Raw genomic sequence first — 15177 nt, forward strand, 5'->3', positions numbered from 1 at the left:
CCTGAAGCACACCACAAGGGCAAAGGCGGAAACGCTGCTGGCGCTGGCGGTGCCGGCGGCCTCGCCAAATTGTTCGGACGTGAGCCTGAGGCACACCACAAGGGCAAGGGAGGCAATGCTGCCGGTGCCGGAGGAGCTGGAGGCCTCGCTAAACTGTTCGGACGCGACCCTGAAGCACACCACAAGGGCAAGGGCGGAAATGCTGCTGGTGCTGGCGGTGCCGGCGGACTCGCCAAACTGTTCGGACGTGACCCAGAGGCACACCACAAGGGCAAGGGAGGCAACGCTGCAGGTGCTGGTGGACGTGGCAAGCTATCCGGCCGTAACCCCCAGGAGTTGACCCAAGCCGAAGACGATGCCCACTGGGCCGACCTTCACACTGGCGACAACTAAACGTCAGCAAGCTCTGGCAGGATCATGAACAGTGTTGGAGAAAGAAGAGTTTGTGCAGCGGATGGACTGGATGATTCCCTTGGTACATGTTTTGGCTTTCGTTGACGTATTCCTTTGTTGATGCGGAGGACCTGTAATGTAGATATAGATGACGAAAAACTGATCAATGATCAAGACCAAACCTCTGCCTGTTTGTATTAATAGTGTGAGTGATGTACTTTCCCTAAGCTTGGATGTTCATGGAGGCATTCGATGGCTTTAAGAACTTAATTATTTTGTACCAGTGCATCGATTGTATCTGGCTCGTTGCACTATGACATTGTGGAAAATGTAGTGGAAAGTTGAGGGTACGAATCGATTCGACGACCGGGACGGTATAGTCCTAGATACTAGAGGGTACTCCAGTTGATCGCATAGCTCGAGTTCTTTCACTGCATGTCTTTGATTCATGACTGTACAGTCGTCCAAAAGCTTCTGCTCCCAGCGTTCTGACTCCCATGAGTGCTAACCCACATTTGGATTAGCGCTATATACCCAGAAGAACGCCATCTCTTCCGACCTCAAATGCTGCCCAGGCCCTGTTCTTCCATCGGGCGCTTGCGGCCCTTCGATCCCGGAATAAGCACTGGAGTTTCTGTCCAAGTACCAAATTCTGGATCCTCGTGGAACTTCAAGTCGATGTGCAGTGCGCGGATCCTGGTCAGATAGGTGGACTTCTTGTCTGACTAGGATCCGAGATCATAGGCCGCCATGCGGCGCGATCAGTCGTCAAGTAGCATTTCCCGCCTCTTGGACTGGTTAGGTCCAACGATATGCAGGTCGATCAACGCACAAGCGTTGATCCAGAGATTGCCTTGCATGTCTTTGAAATCTGGTACGTTGTTTCTCTCAAGCATTCTTCTGTCAGCAGTTAGTGATGTGGAAGAAGTTCGCATGCATGGGTCACAAAGTAGAGTACTTACCGGATGTCAACCACGTTAGAAGCTTTCTCAAGATGTGATGTGAGTATGTCGTCGGTGATGGTCGCTTGCCAGAAGTCCAGGATAAGTTCCCAATTTCGCAGGCCGAGCGGGATCATCTTGGCCTGGTCACACTGCTGCCGTGAGTGTAGTGTGTTCAGGTCGACTGCGCATCGTGGAGGGTTATCTTTCATCCTATGATAGAGTTCAGCCTTTCGGGTTAGGCGTTTCCTCTCAAGACCCCTGGCGGCCGGGAGCGCGTCGACAGTTTTTCGGTATTCCAACTCGTATGTGTTCACCCAGAGCCTTTCCCCCGATGCCATTGCATCGAGGAAGGCCTGGCGCTCCGCCGTGCGGGTATCGGTCTGAGCCTGTGTCTCGTTTGGTGGTTGAAGCTCCCTCGCCTTTGCTTCGATACTGAAGTTGGTTTGTTGAACGAGGAAGTTCTCGCTGCTCACCTTGCCGGGGATGAACTGTTGAATGAAGGAATTCGGACCGTACTTCTCAGTTTGAACCGTCTCTCTTGCCGTGCGGAACACCGCGGCAGCCTTATTTTGATCATTCCGGTCTGCGTGCATCCCGACAACAACCGTATGCTTGCTCTGAGGTACTACACCGTGATAGGCGGCGAGAACCCTGCTAATCTTCGTGGCCTGTGTTGAGTTAGGCACAACTGCCGGTCCATTGACCGACAGGCCACTGGTGTTCATGCCCACGGTGACTGTGGTAGATATGAGGTTAGCACTGGCAAGATTCACATCCTCTTGGGTGGATCTTACCTAGTCGTTCTTGTATTGGCAGCTCAGAGTAGAGCGACGACGGAGGGATCTCACAGACTATCTCTGCGAGGCACATCATGGGTATGTTGGTCATTCTGTTGTGATATTGTTGGGTTTTGACGGGTTGGTAGATGTTGAGGTAGGAAGCCGGGAGGTTATTAGATAGCGAGGTCAATATATGCCACTGCCTGCTACTGACACCTTTACCTGAAGCCGAGAGCGGGCAGGCTGGTGTTTGTGTCGCCGTGGCCCCACTTGCGTCTCTCACCTTGAAGGCAGCAGGATCTATTTCCTGTTTGTCTATGATATCGATTGCGCGCCAGATTCGTACTTTCTAAGGTTGTGTCATGGGACTTGATACAACCCGTGCTCGGTTCGTTCCAATGGCACATCGTCGCAGTAGATGCCGAGGGTGCGCCGCAGCCAGAAAGTAAGGCCATGATCGTCGGTAAATAACTGGCACGGGTACGGAATTCACGCTACCTAAGCATGACAAGAACTCAAGGATCTCACTGAGCAGCACCAAACGAAGGGTACCAGTCACCAAAAGCGTCATGAGGAAGGTTGATTTCCGCGTATAGCAAAGATGGTCTATACAGATCTATCCTACAGACACAAGACTGCCTATCTCGTCGACATCGGTCGTGCTAGCTATGCAATTCAACATGTTCAAGCTGCAACCGACTGCAGACAATGTGGTGACTATTCAAGGTTCCTCTTCAAGAACGCACGCCGGAAAACACCGTCTAACCAGCATGTTCTACAATCTCGCTAACAAGCTTGCCGTCCTTGATATAGCTCCTGATCTGCTCAGGCAACGGGTTCTCGGCGTAGTCGTCTTCGGTGGGCAGATTGATGTTTATGCTACTGCACTTGCTTGTGAAAACTTCAGTTGCTAGCGAATCCTTGGAGAGGTATACGGTAGCGCCGTCAACTTGGTCGAGCAGGATGGTGGGGAGAGTGCCGAGAACTTGTAGCGCAAAGTTGGGACACTTGATCACGTCCACGGAGCTCACCAGCGAGTCGATGATGAGCGATGTGCGGGAGGAGTTATCGAGCGAAAGCGCATTTGCCTTGCCATTGATGCGAATGGTTGTGTTCTTGCAGCGGGAGATGAGGATGGAGTGGTTGATTTCGGCGTCGATCTCGATTGTCTCGGATGGTGAGTCGAAGTTGTCCTGGGCACGAGTTAGCGACAAGTCTTACTACATATCATCTGAGCTACACATACTATTATCCATTTGTTTCCGTCCAGTTCCTTCTTCGGTGGCTTCTTCGTCCGCATACTCTCTGGCTTCTTAGCCTTGGGCGGCGCAGGACTCTTACTCCTTAGGCTGCCGGTGCTATCGCTTCGCGTGGGGACTGTGGCATTCGCTCGCAACGACGGGTTCTTATGTGTCATTTGGCTTGGGTCGACCTTCTTGAGCCCCTTTGTGACGTCTGAGCCCTTGTTGAGATCGCCAAAGACGGCATTCATATCGGGCGCGGCCTTCTTAGCAACGGGCGCGGCACCTGGTGGCGGCGGAGGGCCTGGCGGTGGTGGGGGACCGGGTGGTGGTGGGACACCTCCTGCTGGAGGAGCTGGTGGAGGAGGAACGCTCGACGCGCCTGAGAGGGGTGCAGAGGAGATCTCCTTTGCGGCGTCTTTGGCGTCGATTCCGTTGCTGTTCCAGGCTACGCCTGTAGCGTGGTGTTTCTTTGCGTACTCGGCGAGAGCTTTGAACAGTTTGTAGTAAGCCTGAACCCACTTGACATGGGCGTCACCGTCGGGCCTGAATCTGTCAGCACTGCCTCAAGTAGGGGGGTGGATAACCATACTTGTCGCGGTACTCCTTAAGGACCTTGTTGCCGTACATCTGAGCTCCACCAAACAGCTCGTTGATGTGCTCGTGAGGCTTCATACCTCCGCCCTGGCCAATTGTAACCCATCCAAGGGAGCCAACACCATCAGCAACCATGGAGACGGAGTCTTTGAGCGCGGGGTCTCGGTTGCTCTGTCGGAATTCGTCTGTCTTCTCCATGCTCGCCTGGAGATCCTTGAGAAGCTCCATCAGGGTGCGGTCGTCAGGCTTCTTAGCCTTGTTCGCAATGAAGAGGAATTGGCGCTGGGCGGCGAAGGCTCCCTCGACTGCTTTTGACTGGCCTTCGATGACGCTTCCCAGCTTTCCGCTCAGGTCTAGCCAGTTCTTCAAGTCTGAGTTGACCAGCTCATCGAAAGCTTCAATTGCGGGCGGTGCGCTTTCCGCGACGAGTTTTGGGGTGTTGGCGCTCGTGTTTGCCGCTGTGACGCCTGGAGTAGCATCAGCGGAGGCTCCATTGAGGCTTGCGGCTCCATCTCCGTTGTTGGGCAGAGCGGTGCTAGCGATGTCTTCAAGGCGCGAGGTAGCAGCTTCGAGTCTACGGACCATAGACGTTAGTACATTATCCGTTGTGACGCGAATCTGGCCATGTCGACCGAGGATGTGTGCTTGTTCGGGCTCGGGGGCCATCGTGGGGCGCTCTTGCAGAGTAGCGGGATGCGCAGAGTGTTATAGGGCGGTAGGTTTGGGTGCTGGTAGGTCGTGATTACAAAGGAAAGACACTTACCGCTTGATCAGCGTCGTGAGGTTATTCATGTTGTTCGCCATGTGGAGAAGGCGCGTCTCAGCGTTTGTAGGGAAGGCACCTGTATGCGGACAGGTATCTTGAATGCTCGGGGAAGGGGCAGCCACGGCACGCTGCAGCTTGTTCGGCGCCTCTGATTCGTACTGTGGAGAGGGGAGGCTACAAGCAGACAACGGGAATTCGCCCTGTCTAGATTATGAACACAGCAGGATATCTTTTGGTTTCAAAAGCACAATGGCAGGCAGAACTTCAAAGGGTCAGCTTTCCAGACGCATGGCCACGGCTGCCCACATGGCGCTAGCCGTCTGCAGCCAAGCCTGGTCCGTTCGAGACATGCACGTCAGCGGCATGCTATCAACCTTGCGATCTACACACGGCAGTGTGCAAGCATCCAACATGGCTAATCAACATGCTGAAAACCATGACAAGATTGATTTCTGCACTCTGGGAATGTTCATCATAGGTAGGCATGTAATAATTTTCAACGCGTTCAAGCCGCTGAAACCACCAAGATGAGATCGAATTTCCCCCGCCAAAGCCTACAGTCAAGGACATCGTCGGAGGAGCAGGGTCGTACTCGGCCTTGGGCGCGCGTATCTTCTCCCCTCCACCACAGTCGGAATCCGTGGGCTGGATTGTAGATTGCGGATCTGATTTTCCGCCTGAGTTGCGCGACTTTATCGCGCAATGGAGAACTGGTGTGCTAGTACGCAAAACGCCTGAACGGTTGACTACGCGAGGCTGGAATGGTTACACTGGCGAAAATGAGCATCGAGGTAAATGTCCATGTGTCGCCTATGAATAATTCAAAGTCTTATTAATCTCATGAAGCATTTCGATACTTGACGCCGAAGCTGCGCGTAGACCACGAAAGTCTGATTGGTACCGATCTACTATGGTCCAAGTCATTTCATCTGATCTGTTCGCCGTTACGCTGCATCGATCTGATCGAGAACATCATTGCACTACGCAAACAGGGTTCCAGTTCGACTGATGTTCGACGCCCCGTGTTTATCTGGGAGCCTGTTCCTGATTTATGCACACCCGCAGAGTACGAGAATTGCCTAAAGGCGCTCAAGTATGTTGATGTGGTCAGTCCGAACCACGGAGAGCTTGGCGGCTTCTTCGGCAGGAACACGGACGGAAAGGAGTTTGTGGACTTCCGAACAATTGAGAAGCTGTGTAGTCAGTGGCTGGACAGTGGAGTTGGTGACGGCAATGGCGGGGTTGTCGTACGTTGTGGGAAAGATGGCTGCCTGGTAATGCGCAGAGGACTGCGTAAATGGATGCCTGCATACCATCAGTCAGCAGAGAAAGTAGCCGATCCGACCGGAGGAGGCAACAGTTTTCTGGGAGGTCTGGCGGTTGGCCTACTCCGCGGTGGCTCCTTGTGCGCACCAGACAATCTCGAGGAAGCCGCGATCTGGGGGACCATCTCGGCGAGCTTTGCCATTGAGCAGATAGGCATGCCCGTTCTCTCACAGTCAGGGGACGGGGAAACGTGGAACGGTGTTGGTGTCCAAGACAGGCTTTCAGATTTCAAGCAGCGGCTGGCTAGTTATGTACAGCCTTAGTCGCGTTGGCTGCTTCCTATACCCCCGCTTCATCTCCAATCTAACCCTCAATTGTCCTCTCGATGATGTTCTGGTCTTGTTTCCGCTCATGCTCCCTGATCTGTTTGCTCCAGCTGTGCCATGGTTAGCATGCATGCGTAGGCTAAGGGTGCAAGTGCAGGTCGTACTATCGGCTGGGGAAGAACCGGTGGCGTTCGGGCATCTTGTCGCGGTATTCGCGGTTTGCGCTGAGCATCCAGGCCATGCCGACGATGCTGCCGAGGGCGAGGCCTACGACGGCCGTGTTGGCTTTCCAGTTGGCTGGCTGGGCGTACCAACCACCAGCCGGCGACCAGACGTGCTTGGGGTATCTGCTGGGCGTCAATTCTGCACTGGCACGCAATTGGCAGTCGGCTCGTACGGGATCTTTCCTCCTCCGCCCATGGTGAAAGTGGTTGTGCGGGTTCGTGGGGTATGCTGTCTGCGGAGCTGCCGTGAGGTCGCAGTCGCATGGTAGGGCTAGCACGGGCCCCGAGCTTGGCGGAAATTCTTTGGCAGTCGCGATCATGACCTGTGTGAACACACGACCGGGCCAATTGCTGCTGCTGCCGACTCCGCCGTCCTGATTCTTCTGCCCTCCTCTCTCGGATTTTGCCTTAATGAAGCGGATACCCATACAAAGATGCGCCTCGCAACTGCTGGGTGCGCCCTCGCCACGCCGGCCCTCGTGTCCATATACTGCGGCGAAGAATGTACGGAGAAGCGTCATACCTCATAGCCACCGGATACAGGCTAGGCTCCAGAGCACAGCAGCAGTCCCAGACGACGGGGCGTTGGAACTCGAGATTGCAGCAAACGCTGGCACACCATCGACACACAAGTCAAGAAAGCAGTCACGGCAGCTTGAGAGCCTGCCCTCCCCACATCCCAAAGCCGCCGAGCGTTCGACCAAACTACACGCCCTGCGAAGTCGACTGTCCCTCCCGCCTCGCTTCCCCCTCCAAACCCTCGCACGAACCCTCGTACACCCCTCCGCCGACCCCAACCCCGCCTTCAATAATGCCTCACTATCCATACTCGGACGCCAGCTGCTTGGCTACTACACCTCCGAGTGGCTTCTGTGCAACTATCCCCGTCTGCCAACAGACGTCGTCTTCGCTGCAGTAGAGGCCTACATTGGCCCGAGAGCCCTCACCACAATTGCAAGCGAATGGGGCATTGAGGCCGCCGACGAACCGGGTGGTGAGGTCGATCCCGGCCTACTACAATTCAAAAGAATACCGTCGGGTGATGATCTGCCACCCGAGTTGAGACGACAGGCACCCTGGAAGTGGAATGTCACTACCACCCACAAGATCATGAAAACCGACGAATTTGGCTCCAACAATGCCGCACCGAGCCCACACGCGCTACAGAGCACACCAGTGCCATTGGAAGAGGCCGCTTCATCCTTTGTTCGAGCACTCATCGGTGCCATGCACGTACACATTGGCTCTCCGCTCGTCAAGCGGTTTTTCCGTGACCACTTCCTCAGCCGACATCTCGATATCAGCACAATCTTCGACTTCCGGATGCCCACTCGCGACCTTTCACGGTTATGTGCGCGGGAAGGCTTCGAAGCACCCGTCGCCCGATTAATTTCAGAAACCGGTCGTTTGAGCAGACATCCCGTCTTCGTGGTTGGCGTATACAGTGGAAAGGATAAGCTAGGAGAGGGGTCAGGCAGCTCATTAGACGAGGCCCGGACACGGGCAGCGGCAGCAGCATTAAAGGCATGGTACCTCTACAAGCCAGTCGAAGTCACCGTCCCAAGCAGCATGGAGGGCGAGTTGGATACGAGCAAGTGGCGGCCGAACCACATCGACCACGGAGAGGTTATTGTGTAAGATATACGGCATTAACCACACTTTGGAGTTGTAGAGCATCTACTTTGGACATGGATGGCATGGACGCACAGCATACTCTTCGCTTGTACAAATTAAGAATAGTCGAGGGAGGGGAGAAAAAGAACTGTGTCGGAAGAAGGCCGGAGAGGAGGGGAAGATTTACGCCACGTTATGCCACGTTGAGGGTTCAAGGCCGGCGCACCCAGCAGCAGTGCGCATGTATCATATGTGACATGAGGATACCACGATGATCCGCAATGTGTACAATATAAGACGAAATGTTGCATCACAATACCCAGTACCTGTCAATCCGTGCCTTTCTTGATGCACTATTTCATATTGACGACAGTGCGACTCTTTGCAAACAAGGTGCAAGCTGAACTGACCCATGTGCGTGACACTGTAGCTTAGATTCAATCTTGGGAAAGTAGTCAGATTCTTTCTTTTGCGGGGCCCATGTATGAACGGCCTTACAATTTGGCACTATCGTCAGAGAGAGAGAGAGAGAGAGAGAGACAGAGCAGTGGGAGAAGAAACTTGCTGAAGAGGAGGAGAAGGATGAAGAGACTGATGAAGGAGATAAAAATGCTACCGCAAATGCTGCGTATTTGAGTCCTTTCCGTCGATTACTTGAGGAAGAACGAAAAGACGAGAGCAGGAGGCACGATGAGAGGATAAGAAAGCAGGAGGGACGGTGAAGGGAGCAGTATAATACCAACATCTCCATATGAGAAACAAGCTCCCGTCTGCATCGCTGGTGATAGTCTTCCTCGAAAGATGTTCGCGATCTGGAGCTTTCTCGGTAGATACCTGTAAAATATGGCTATAATCTTCAGGATGCATCATAGCGTTTGGGTGATAATTGAACATGGAACAATATTTGTACACTAGCATAACATTCTCAGAACAAGACTATGCTGGCGAAACTGTTGTTGTTCCCTGTAACTGGGCGCGCTCTCAAAGTCATTGCTAATGAGACTATTCCATTGAAGATATCTGGGATATAAACGCGTGCAATGGAATCAGGGACTAGCACGGTGCTATACATGTAACTCATCATTATAGTCTTTGGAACATCCTCCTCTTGATGTGGTCGCAGCTCAAAATCATTCTTCTAAAATGCACGCTGGGTACATCCACTGACAAGCATGTTACCAAGCGAGGTGAAAACACAAAGAAAGAAGCAACGAACAAGAAAGTCTTCCAAGAGCGGGGTCGCAAGAAGGGGTATCAAAGGTCCGACCCAAATTCAGAACGGACAAGATAAGAAGAAGGTAAAAAAGGGTACCTGGCCCATCGTTATGGGATACGTTTCCGACTCGTCCTCGTTGAGATTCGTTTCCGTCTCTCTCCGAGCTGTCAAGTTTCATATACCAACCATCCGGCTTCGACGTGCCGATTGACCGAGAACTTGGGAAGTCGATGTCTAACATGTTTCGCCAAGTATCACCTTGGCGTAAGCTCTTGTTTGACATACTGTTCGAGGTTCGACATCTTCTTTACCAGCCACCTGCCGGTTCTAACCTGCGGGTCTGGGTTTGGAAGTACCCATCGAAGACGCTTAGTTCTGGTTTGCGCGGCGCGTGGTGCTCCGAAATATCGACCAACGTCGCAGTTGATGCACCATTTACGCCGAGAGATGCTGCTGCTTGCCCACTGCAACCACCACCATCTAAGCTACGTCGTCTTCCTCCAGTAGCTTTACCGCTACCCAGACTCGCCAGAACAAATCTCATCTTTATTCTATCCTTTGGTCCGGGTAAGAGCATCTTCTCAATAATGGTCAGCCACTCGGATTCCGCCTTCAACTGTCTTAGCTTCCGGCCAGATCCGACCAGTCCGTTTCTAAGGTTCGAAGTGGTCGCTGCATGCAGTCTGTTTCGCCAGCTTGCGACTCGGTCGAGGTGTGCATGGTATGAGGCATCCTGGGTGGATGCTGCCCGATATTGCGCAAACACAGATAGTGACTGGCCTTGTGCTACCGTCATCATCGATAGAAACACGCAGCCGAGCGAGAACACGTCCGCCATTCTTTTACCACGTGAGACAATCGCTTCGGGCGCTGCATAGACGTAAGACTGATCCTGGAAGTACATGTGAAGCTGGTCTAGGCGTTGAGAGTTCGCCATAGTCGGACTGAATGTGTCGATACTCTGTCCAATGTCGAAAGGAGCGAGAATAATGCGAGCACCGTCTATTAGGATCTTGCGAGGTCGAATGCTCCGGTGGCAAATAGATTGCGAATGAAGATATTCAAGGGCAGAGGACAGATCATACATCCAGTCCACTAACAACTTGGAGCGGTTCGGGTCGCTCCCAGGTAGCGCAAGGTAGTCGTCCAGAGTGTATTGCGCTTTCTCCGTCACGATTCCAACATGGCTTGGCTGAGAGTATGAGCAAAGCAGTTTTGCAATGTTCTTATGCTCATGTTGCTTGAACTTGTTTATCTGGTCCAAGAGCGCAGTCTTTTGAGAGGCACGAGCAGTAACAAAGCGCTTTCGCACTAGCACGCGATCATCGCTGTTACCTTGCATCCGAACCCAGTCAACGCTCTTTTCAGAATTGCGCGATGATCGAATAAGACTGATATGCTGTAGGGGTACTGTTTCTCGTGCAGTGAAGTCGACATGTGCGCCCGTCAGTGGTAGTTCCTTGGATGTGGCGCGCCACTGCTCCCCAACGACTTTGCGTGCATTTCCCACAATGCCTTGGAGACGATCCTCCGGGAACGGCAAGCTCTCATCTCGAAGATCAAAGAAAGAGGCTTGACGCCATGACGCAACATCGTCGCAGACAAACAACAAAATTGCGAGCCTAGGGTTAGACAATGTCCACTGCCATATCTTCTTTACGAGACCAGCATCCCATCCCTGCTTTCGTACGAGCTCGTAGAACCATCCAGAAAGAGACTGACCCTGAGATGATAGAATAGAGGTGTTGATGTATCCATTCACCAATGGTACTAATGGAGCGACAGGTTGTCGATATGGATTCATTGGTGAGCCTGGGTAGTCACCATTTCTGAACGACTCCCCAGGAGTTTGAGGAGGTGGAGACATGGGCGCGAATCCTGCTACCGGATTGATCACCCTTATTGGCTGGGGAGCAATAGGTGTTGTCGATCGGCTGGTATAAGGCGGGGTATGTTTTGGGCTACCTTTTGGGGACGAGGAGTCGGTCGACTTGTTGGAATATGTGGAAGCTGGGCTAACCATCACGTTTGACCATGGGTTGTTGTTTGTGGTTGTTGGTGTTGTGCTTCGACTGGTGGCAGACGAGACCGACGAGGTAGTAGGGGATTCAGTCTCACGGCCTTTGTACCACGACTGATCATCATCGCGGAGATTGACCATGGATATGGTATGCTGTAGACTGTATTGGGGTTTGGGGTATTGCATCGCAGGCGTCCGCCACGGGGAATTCGATGCGTGTTGCATGGCGTAGAGCGGATGGAGCCCAAGTCAGGCGAAAAGCGTGACCAACGAAGAGAGCCGTAGATCAGAGAAAGATGTTTGCAGCGACTGGAGGTTTGCCTCGTATGGGCTCGTGACAATATGCAGAAAAAGAAACAAGAAGTATCAGCGTAACAGAGCGAGGAACGTGAAAGCCTTGAAGGACGACTTGGGTCCAGGTGCCCTGGTCTGCAGAAGAAGTACAGCGGCACTCTTCGGGCAGAGTCAACCGCTTACACTCCAGCGAGCCCAAATAAGGCTGCTCCCAGTAAAGGCCTAGAGGCTTTTGATGTGCTGGCAATTACTCGCCCGCATTTCGCCAAACATTAGTGGAGGATGACAATATATGGCCTTAGACAGTGGGTGTATGTGTTGGGCGAATGCACGCTGGGCACGAGCGCACCTATGTGGATTAGTTGTATGCAGGCGAACGTGGCCACCTCAGAGTCGCCTTCATCGTCAAAGGCGTAGCGTATGCATATGTTCGCAGCCCATACTTTCCCGTATGGTGCCAGATCATCGAGCAGTCTGATATGAAGCGCGCGATCCGTCCCGTACCCAGTAAGTGTGGTCTGCAGTGTGCCTGACTATGCGCAGCGCTGCGCGACAAAGCCGCTAGGTTGCTGCAGGACCAAGAGCACACGAGAAGTGACGAGAGCAGGACACAGAACCTCCGTGCTCTGATACACGAAGAACAACTATTGGCGCAGAAGGCGATACCGAGGAGCTTCTCGCTGAGGTCTCTGCCGGGAGGGCCAGAAGGACACGAGGTTCGGCAGCTCACCGTCTCTTCTCGGCATCGGGACAGGGAATAATTTATCTCCGTGTGGCTTCGGGAGTGACGTGCCTCCACAGCCGTAAGCGGCTGGGTCCATCAGGCGGTATTGAAAATGCGGTCGATGTTGTACAGTTGTTCAGATGTTGTGTGACCAGGCGACACGCCTGCATCAGCGCGAGTGTCTTGCTCCTTTGGAACTACGGTTTCATACCTCCTCCTCCCCACCACCCGCAATACCACTATACCTCTTCCAATTTAATTCTACTAACTTCCTAGTCGCATTATCCCTAAGAACATAACTATGATGCGCATATCTAAACGCCTACACCTTAACTACCAGTAACTTCTAACATATGTCCTCTACTAAATTAGATTCATAGCGCTGTCGACTGCTAATAGCAGGCCATGTACTTATCCCTCCTTACAGCTACGGAGATTTTGCGCACCACATTTACATCGCACATACAAGCCAGATGCAAAGGTCAAAGTCCTGTATCGGTGGGCAGAAGCATGTGCTCCCAGAAGGCGGGACAGTCACAGCGAGACAAGTTAGAACGATTAGCTCTTAGCTTTTGGCTGGCCGAGGCGAGCTACGAATGTGTATTGCGATGAATTGCTGTAGGTATCCCTCCAGTGAGCATATCACGATAACTCTGATGGGCGGACATGCCCATTAGGGGGTGACAGCGGCCGCTACTTGTGTCAACATGGCTTGTTTCTGAGGAGGCAAGCGCCGGAAGCCACACCGGAGAGAAACCCCATATACGCACATATCGCAGTAGAGGCTGGTGCAATGGAAAACTAAGGACATCGACTTCTAGGCGGCTTGAGGGTGAAACCAAAAAGCCGGGAAAGACGGCACGAGCAACGCTCATTGGCTCGGAGATTAGTGTCACGTGCGAGACTAGCGCACATGTGAAGCGCCCCTAGTTTTAGCATGGTTGCTTGACTCCAGACCTCAACACCAATTGTCTCAAGGGGCCGAGCATCGTCATGCCCAGTGCGTCTCCACTCCCGAACGGTTCGATCTCCAGGCCAGAGCTTGGTTGGCTCCCACTGAATGCGGCTCAACTATGCTAAATTAAGCTTGTCCTTAGTCGCCCCAGGATCAACGCATAGAAATGTCTGGTGCCACCCGTCACAGCCTCAAGCAGAACCCGTCTCAACTCTGTTATGGAGCTTCAAGCCAGTCTTGGTGCTGCTTTTCGAGTCTGGTGCCCGACCTGAGTCACGCCATTTGCGAGCTTGCCTCGTCCGATCCACCCATAGCCGTGATTCGCACACCGCGTTTCTTCATGCTCTCGTGTCCGACTTTTCTAATTCGCTTCTGCTAATGACACTTCTAATGCCCGTTTCTTTTGAGCAGTGATTGACTTTTCCATCGTCGTTCTTTCTTCGTTCGCCACTCTTTTTCTAGTAAGCTGCTGGGCAGCACGGCCACCTTCGCACTATCGACTTTAATATCACGGTGTCGACTAATACTACTTCGACCATGTTTTTCAAGAACGCTCTTGTAGGCGCTCTGCTTGCTGCTGGACACGCAACTGCTTTCAAGGGCCCTCAAGTGAACGCCCTTCTTCAACCAGGCCAGGACGTGGAGGAGGTACTTCGACGGGATGCAGAACTCATGGCAACCCTTACACAAAGACAAGACGCCAACGCGGCAGACACAGCGCCACTAGCATCGCTCACACCCGCGACTGGCGATGCGTCGGGTGTGGATCAGGCGAAGTGGGAGGAACAGACAAAGCAAGCATGTATGAGTACGCTGAGCAACCTCAACGGCCAAGCATCGAACCCGAGCGGAATTGCTGTATGCTACAACCTACCCTTCCTCGACAACAAGACGGGTGTCTTTCAGGCGGAGCTCCGAATGTATAATGTATCAGCTCCCATCAACCCGTGGGTTGGCGTAACCGCAGCCGATGTCAGTATGACACTCTCGTACCTTGGCGCGACTGTGCAGAACATGCAAGGCAACTTCACGAAGCGCGACCTCAACTGGCCGGTCAGTGATGGTATGCTAGTCGAGAGGCAGGACATCAACACTATGACGGAGTTGAAGGTCCTCATGTATGTTGGGCGGATCAATGAGAACTTGATGGGCTCAGCCATGACCCAGTAAGTAGTCGTCTTCTCTCAACATGCTTCGGAACTAACATATTTGCAGAGAATCCCTACAGCCCCTTCTCATCCCACAAATCGACCTCGCTGCGCGAAACCCCGCTACTGGTCAAGACGTCGAAACTACCCTCTCTTCCCAGGAGGCATCCTTCGTTAATGGCATCTTCTCTAAGGCAGGCACCGCTCCCACCAATGCAGACCCCCAAGCAGCAGCATCCGCATCCGCTGCCGTTTCTTCGGCTGCACCGTTTGTCATCCCTGGAACCGCATTGGCTTTCTTCCCGATCGGTCTTGTCGTCACATCAGTATGGGCCCTCTTCTTCTTCCTAGCCGTCGGGTTTGGAACATACGGTCGCATTCAGTACCGTGACCAGTACAGGAGGCGTGTGCGAGCTGAACAGGCACGTGGTGTTCGCACCATCTAATACCTATTTTTGGTGCTTTCATTCGTCCTACTATTACCAAGAGCTAGCATCAAAGGTTTGAACTACTACGAAGATTACGTTCGCTGCTATACCCCTTCCCTTTTACATCTTGTACATAATTCTGGTGGTGATGGAGCCAGCTCCTTCCACAATCTTTCCTGCAACATCCCGGTGATGAAGTCATATCTGTTCTCGGCGGTGCGATAGAAAAGCATATCTAGCAA

General features: G+C 52.9%; 7 protein-coding genes across 7 annotated transcripts; 3 read left to right on the top strand and 4 right to left on the bottom strand.

Annotated features, from left to right (window-relative positions):
• Window positions 1-1097: 1097 nt before the first annotated feature.
• On the bottom strand, window positions 1098-2102 carry CC77DRAFT_156105 (hypothetical protein). The gene has a single exon (XM_018530333.1). It carries the CDS (start codon window positions 2060-2062, stop codon window positions 1352-1354), a length of 711 nt encoding a protein of 236 aa, XP_018384706.1. The 5' UTR covers window positions 2063-2102; the 3' UTR covers window positions 1098-1351.
• A 775-nt stretch (window positions 2103-2877) lies between these two features.
• On the bottom strand, window positions 2878-4758 carry CC77DRAFT_1041378 (adenylyl cyclase-associated protein; the record flags this gene model as incomplete). The annotated part of the gene is made up of 4 exons (XM_018527238.1): window positions 2878-3309; window positions 3363-3903; window positions 3950-4528; window positions 4718-4758. The coding sequence occupies 4 exons, from the start codon at window positions 4756-4758 to the stop codon at window positions 2878-2880; spliced, it is 1593 nt and encodes a 530-aa protein (XP_018384707.1).
• Window positions 4759-5101: 343 nt separating this feature from the next.
• Window positions 5102-6309, top strand: CC77DRAFT_1095794 (Ribokinase-like protein; the record flags this gene model as incomplete). The annotated part of the gene is made up of 3 exons (XM_018529810.1): window positions 5102-5198; window positions 5248-5511; window positions 5567-6309. The coding sequence occupies exons 1-3, from the start codon at window positions 5132-5134 to the stop codon at window positions 6307-6309; spliced, it is 1074 nt and encodes a 357-aa protein (XP_018384708.1). The 5' UTR covers window positions 5102-5131.
• A 40-nt stretch (window positions 6310-6349) lies between these two features.
• On the bottom strand, window positions 6350-6732 carry CC77DRAFT_1062444 (hypothetical protein; the record flags this gene model as incomplete). The annotated part of the gene is made up of 3 exons (XM_018528520.1): window positions 6350-6422; window positions 6477-6659; window positions 6710-6732. 3 exons carry the CDS (start codon window positions 6730-6732, stop codon window positions 6350-6352), a joined length of 279 nt encoding a protein of 92 aa, XP_018384709.1.
• Window positions 6733-6872: 140 nt separating this feature from the next.
• Window positions 6873-8481, top strand: CC77DRAFT_1021433 (ribonuclease III). Its single transcript, XM_018525263.1, has one exon. The coding sequence runs from the start codon at window positions 6948-6950 to the stop codon at window positions 8172-8174; it is 1227 nt and encodes a 408-aa protein (XP_018384710.1). The 5' UTR covers window positions 6873-6947; the 3' UTR covers window positions 8175-8481.
• Window positions 8482-9625: 1144 nt separating this feature from the next.
• CC77DRAFT_156348 (kinase-like protein) lies at window positions 9626-11792 on the bottom strand. Its single transcript, XM_018530335.1, has one exon. The coding sequence runs from the start codon at window positions 11609-11611 to the stop codon at window positions 9674-9676; it is 1938 nt and encodes a 645-aa protein (XP_018384711.1). The 5' UTR covers window positions 11612-11792; the 3' UTR covers window positions 9626-9673.
• A 2025-nt stretch (window positions 11793-13817) lies between these two features.
• On the top strand, window positions 13818-14996 carry CC77DRAFT_156361 (hypothetical protein). The gene is made up of 2 exons (XM_018530336.1): window positions 13818-14525; window positions 14575-14996. The coding sequence occupies exons 1-2, from the start codon at window positions 13897-13899 to the stop codon at window positions 14951-14953; spliced, it is 1008 nt and encodes a 335-aa protein (XP_018384712.1). The 5' UTR covers window positions 13818-13896; the 3' UTR covers window positions 14954-14996.
• Window positions 14997-15177: the final 181 nt, after the last annotated feature.

Source organism: Alternaria alternata, assembly GCF_001642055.1.
Source record: "Alternaria alternata strain SRC1lrK2f unplaced genomic scaffold CC77scaffold_13, whole genome shotgun sequence".
Taxonomy (NCBI): Eukaryota; Fungi; Ascomycota; class Dothideomycetes; order Pleosporales; family Pleosporaceae; genus Alternaria; species Alternaria alternata.

What these genes read in the sequence shown, in the direction of transcription:
- CC77DRAFT_156105 (XM_018530333.1), bottom strand. Translation starts at nt 2,062, where the DNA reads ATGAACACCAGTGGCCTGTCGGTCAATGGACCGGCAGTTGTGCCTAAC.
- CC77DRAFT_1021433 (XM_018525263.1), top strand. Translation starts at nt 6,948, where the DNA reads ATGAAGCGGATACCCATACAAAGATGCGCCTCGCAACTGCTGGGTGCG.
- CC77DRAFT_156348 (XM_018530335.1), bottom strand. Translation starts at nt 11,611, where the DNA reads ATGCAACACGCATCGAATTCCCCGTGGCGGACGCCTGCGATGCAATAC.
- CC77DRAFT_156361 (XM_018530336.1), top strand. Translation starts at nt 13,897, where the DNA reads ATGTTTTTCAAGAACGCTCTTGTAGGCGCTCTGCTTGCTGCTGGACAC. An exon ending in ATGGGCTCAGCCATGACCCA is followed by an intron (nt 14,526 to 14,574) that starts GTAAGTAGTCGT and finishes ACATATTTGCAG; the next exon opens with AGAATCCCTACAGCCCCTTC.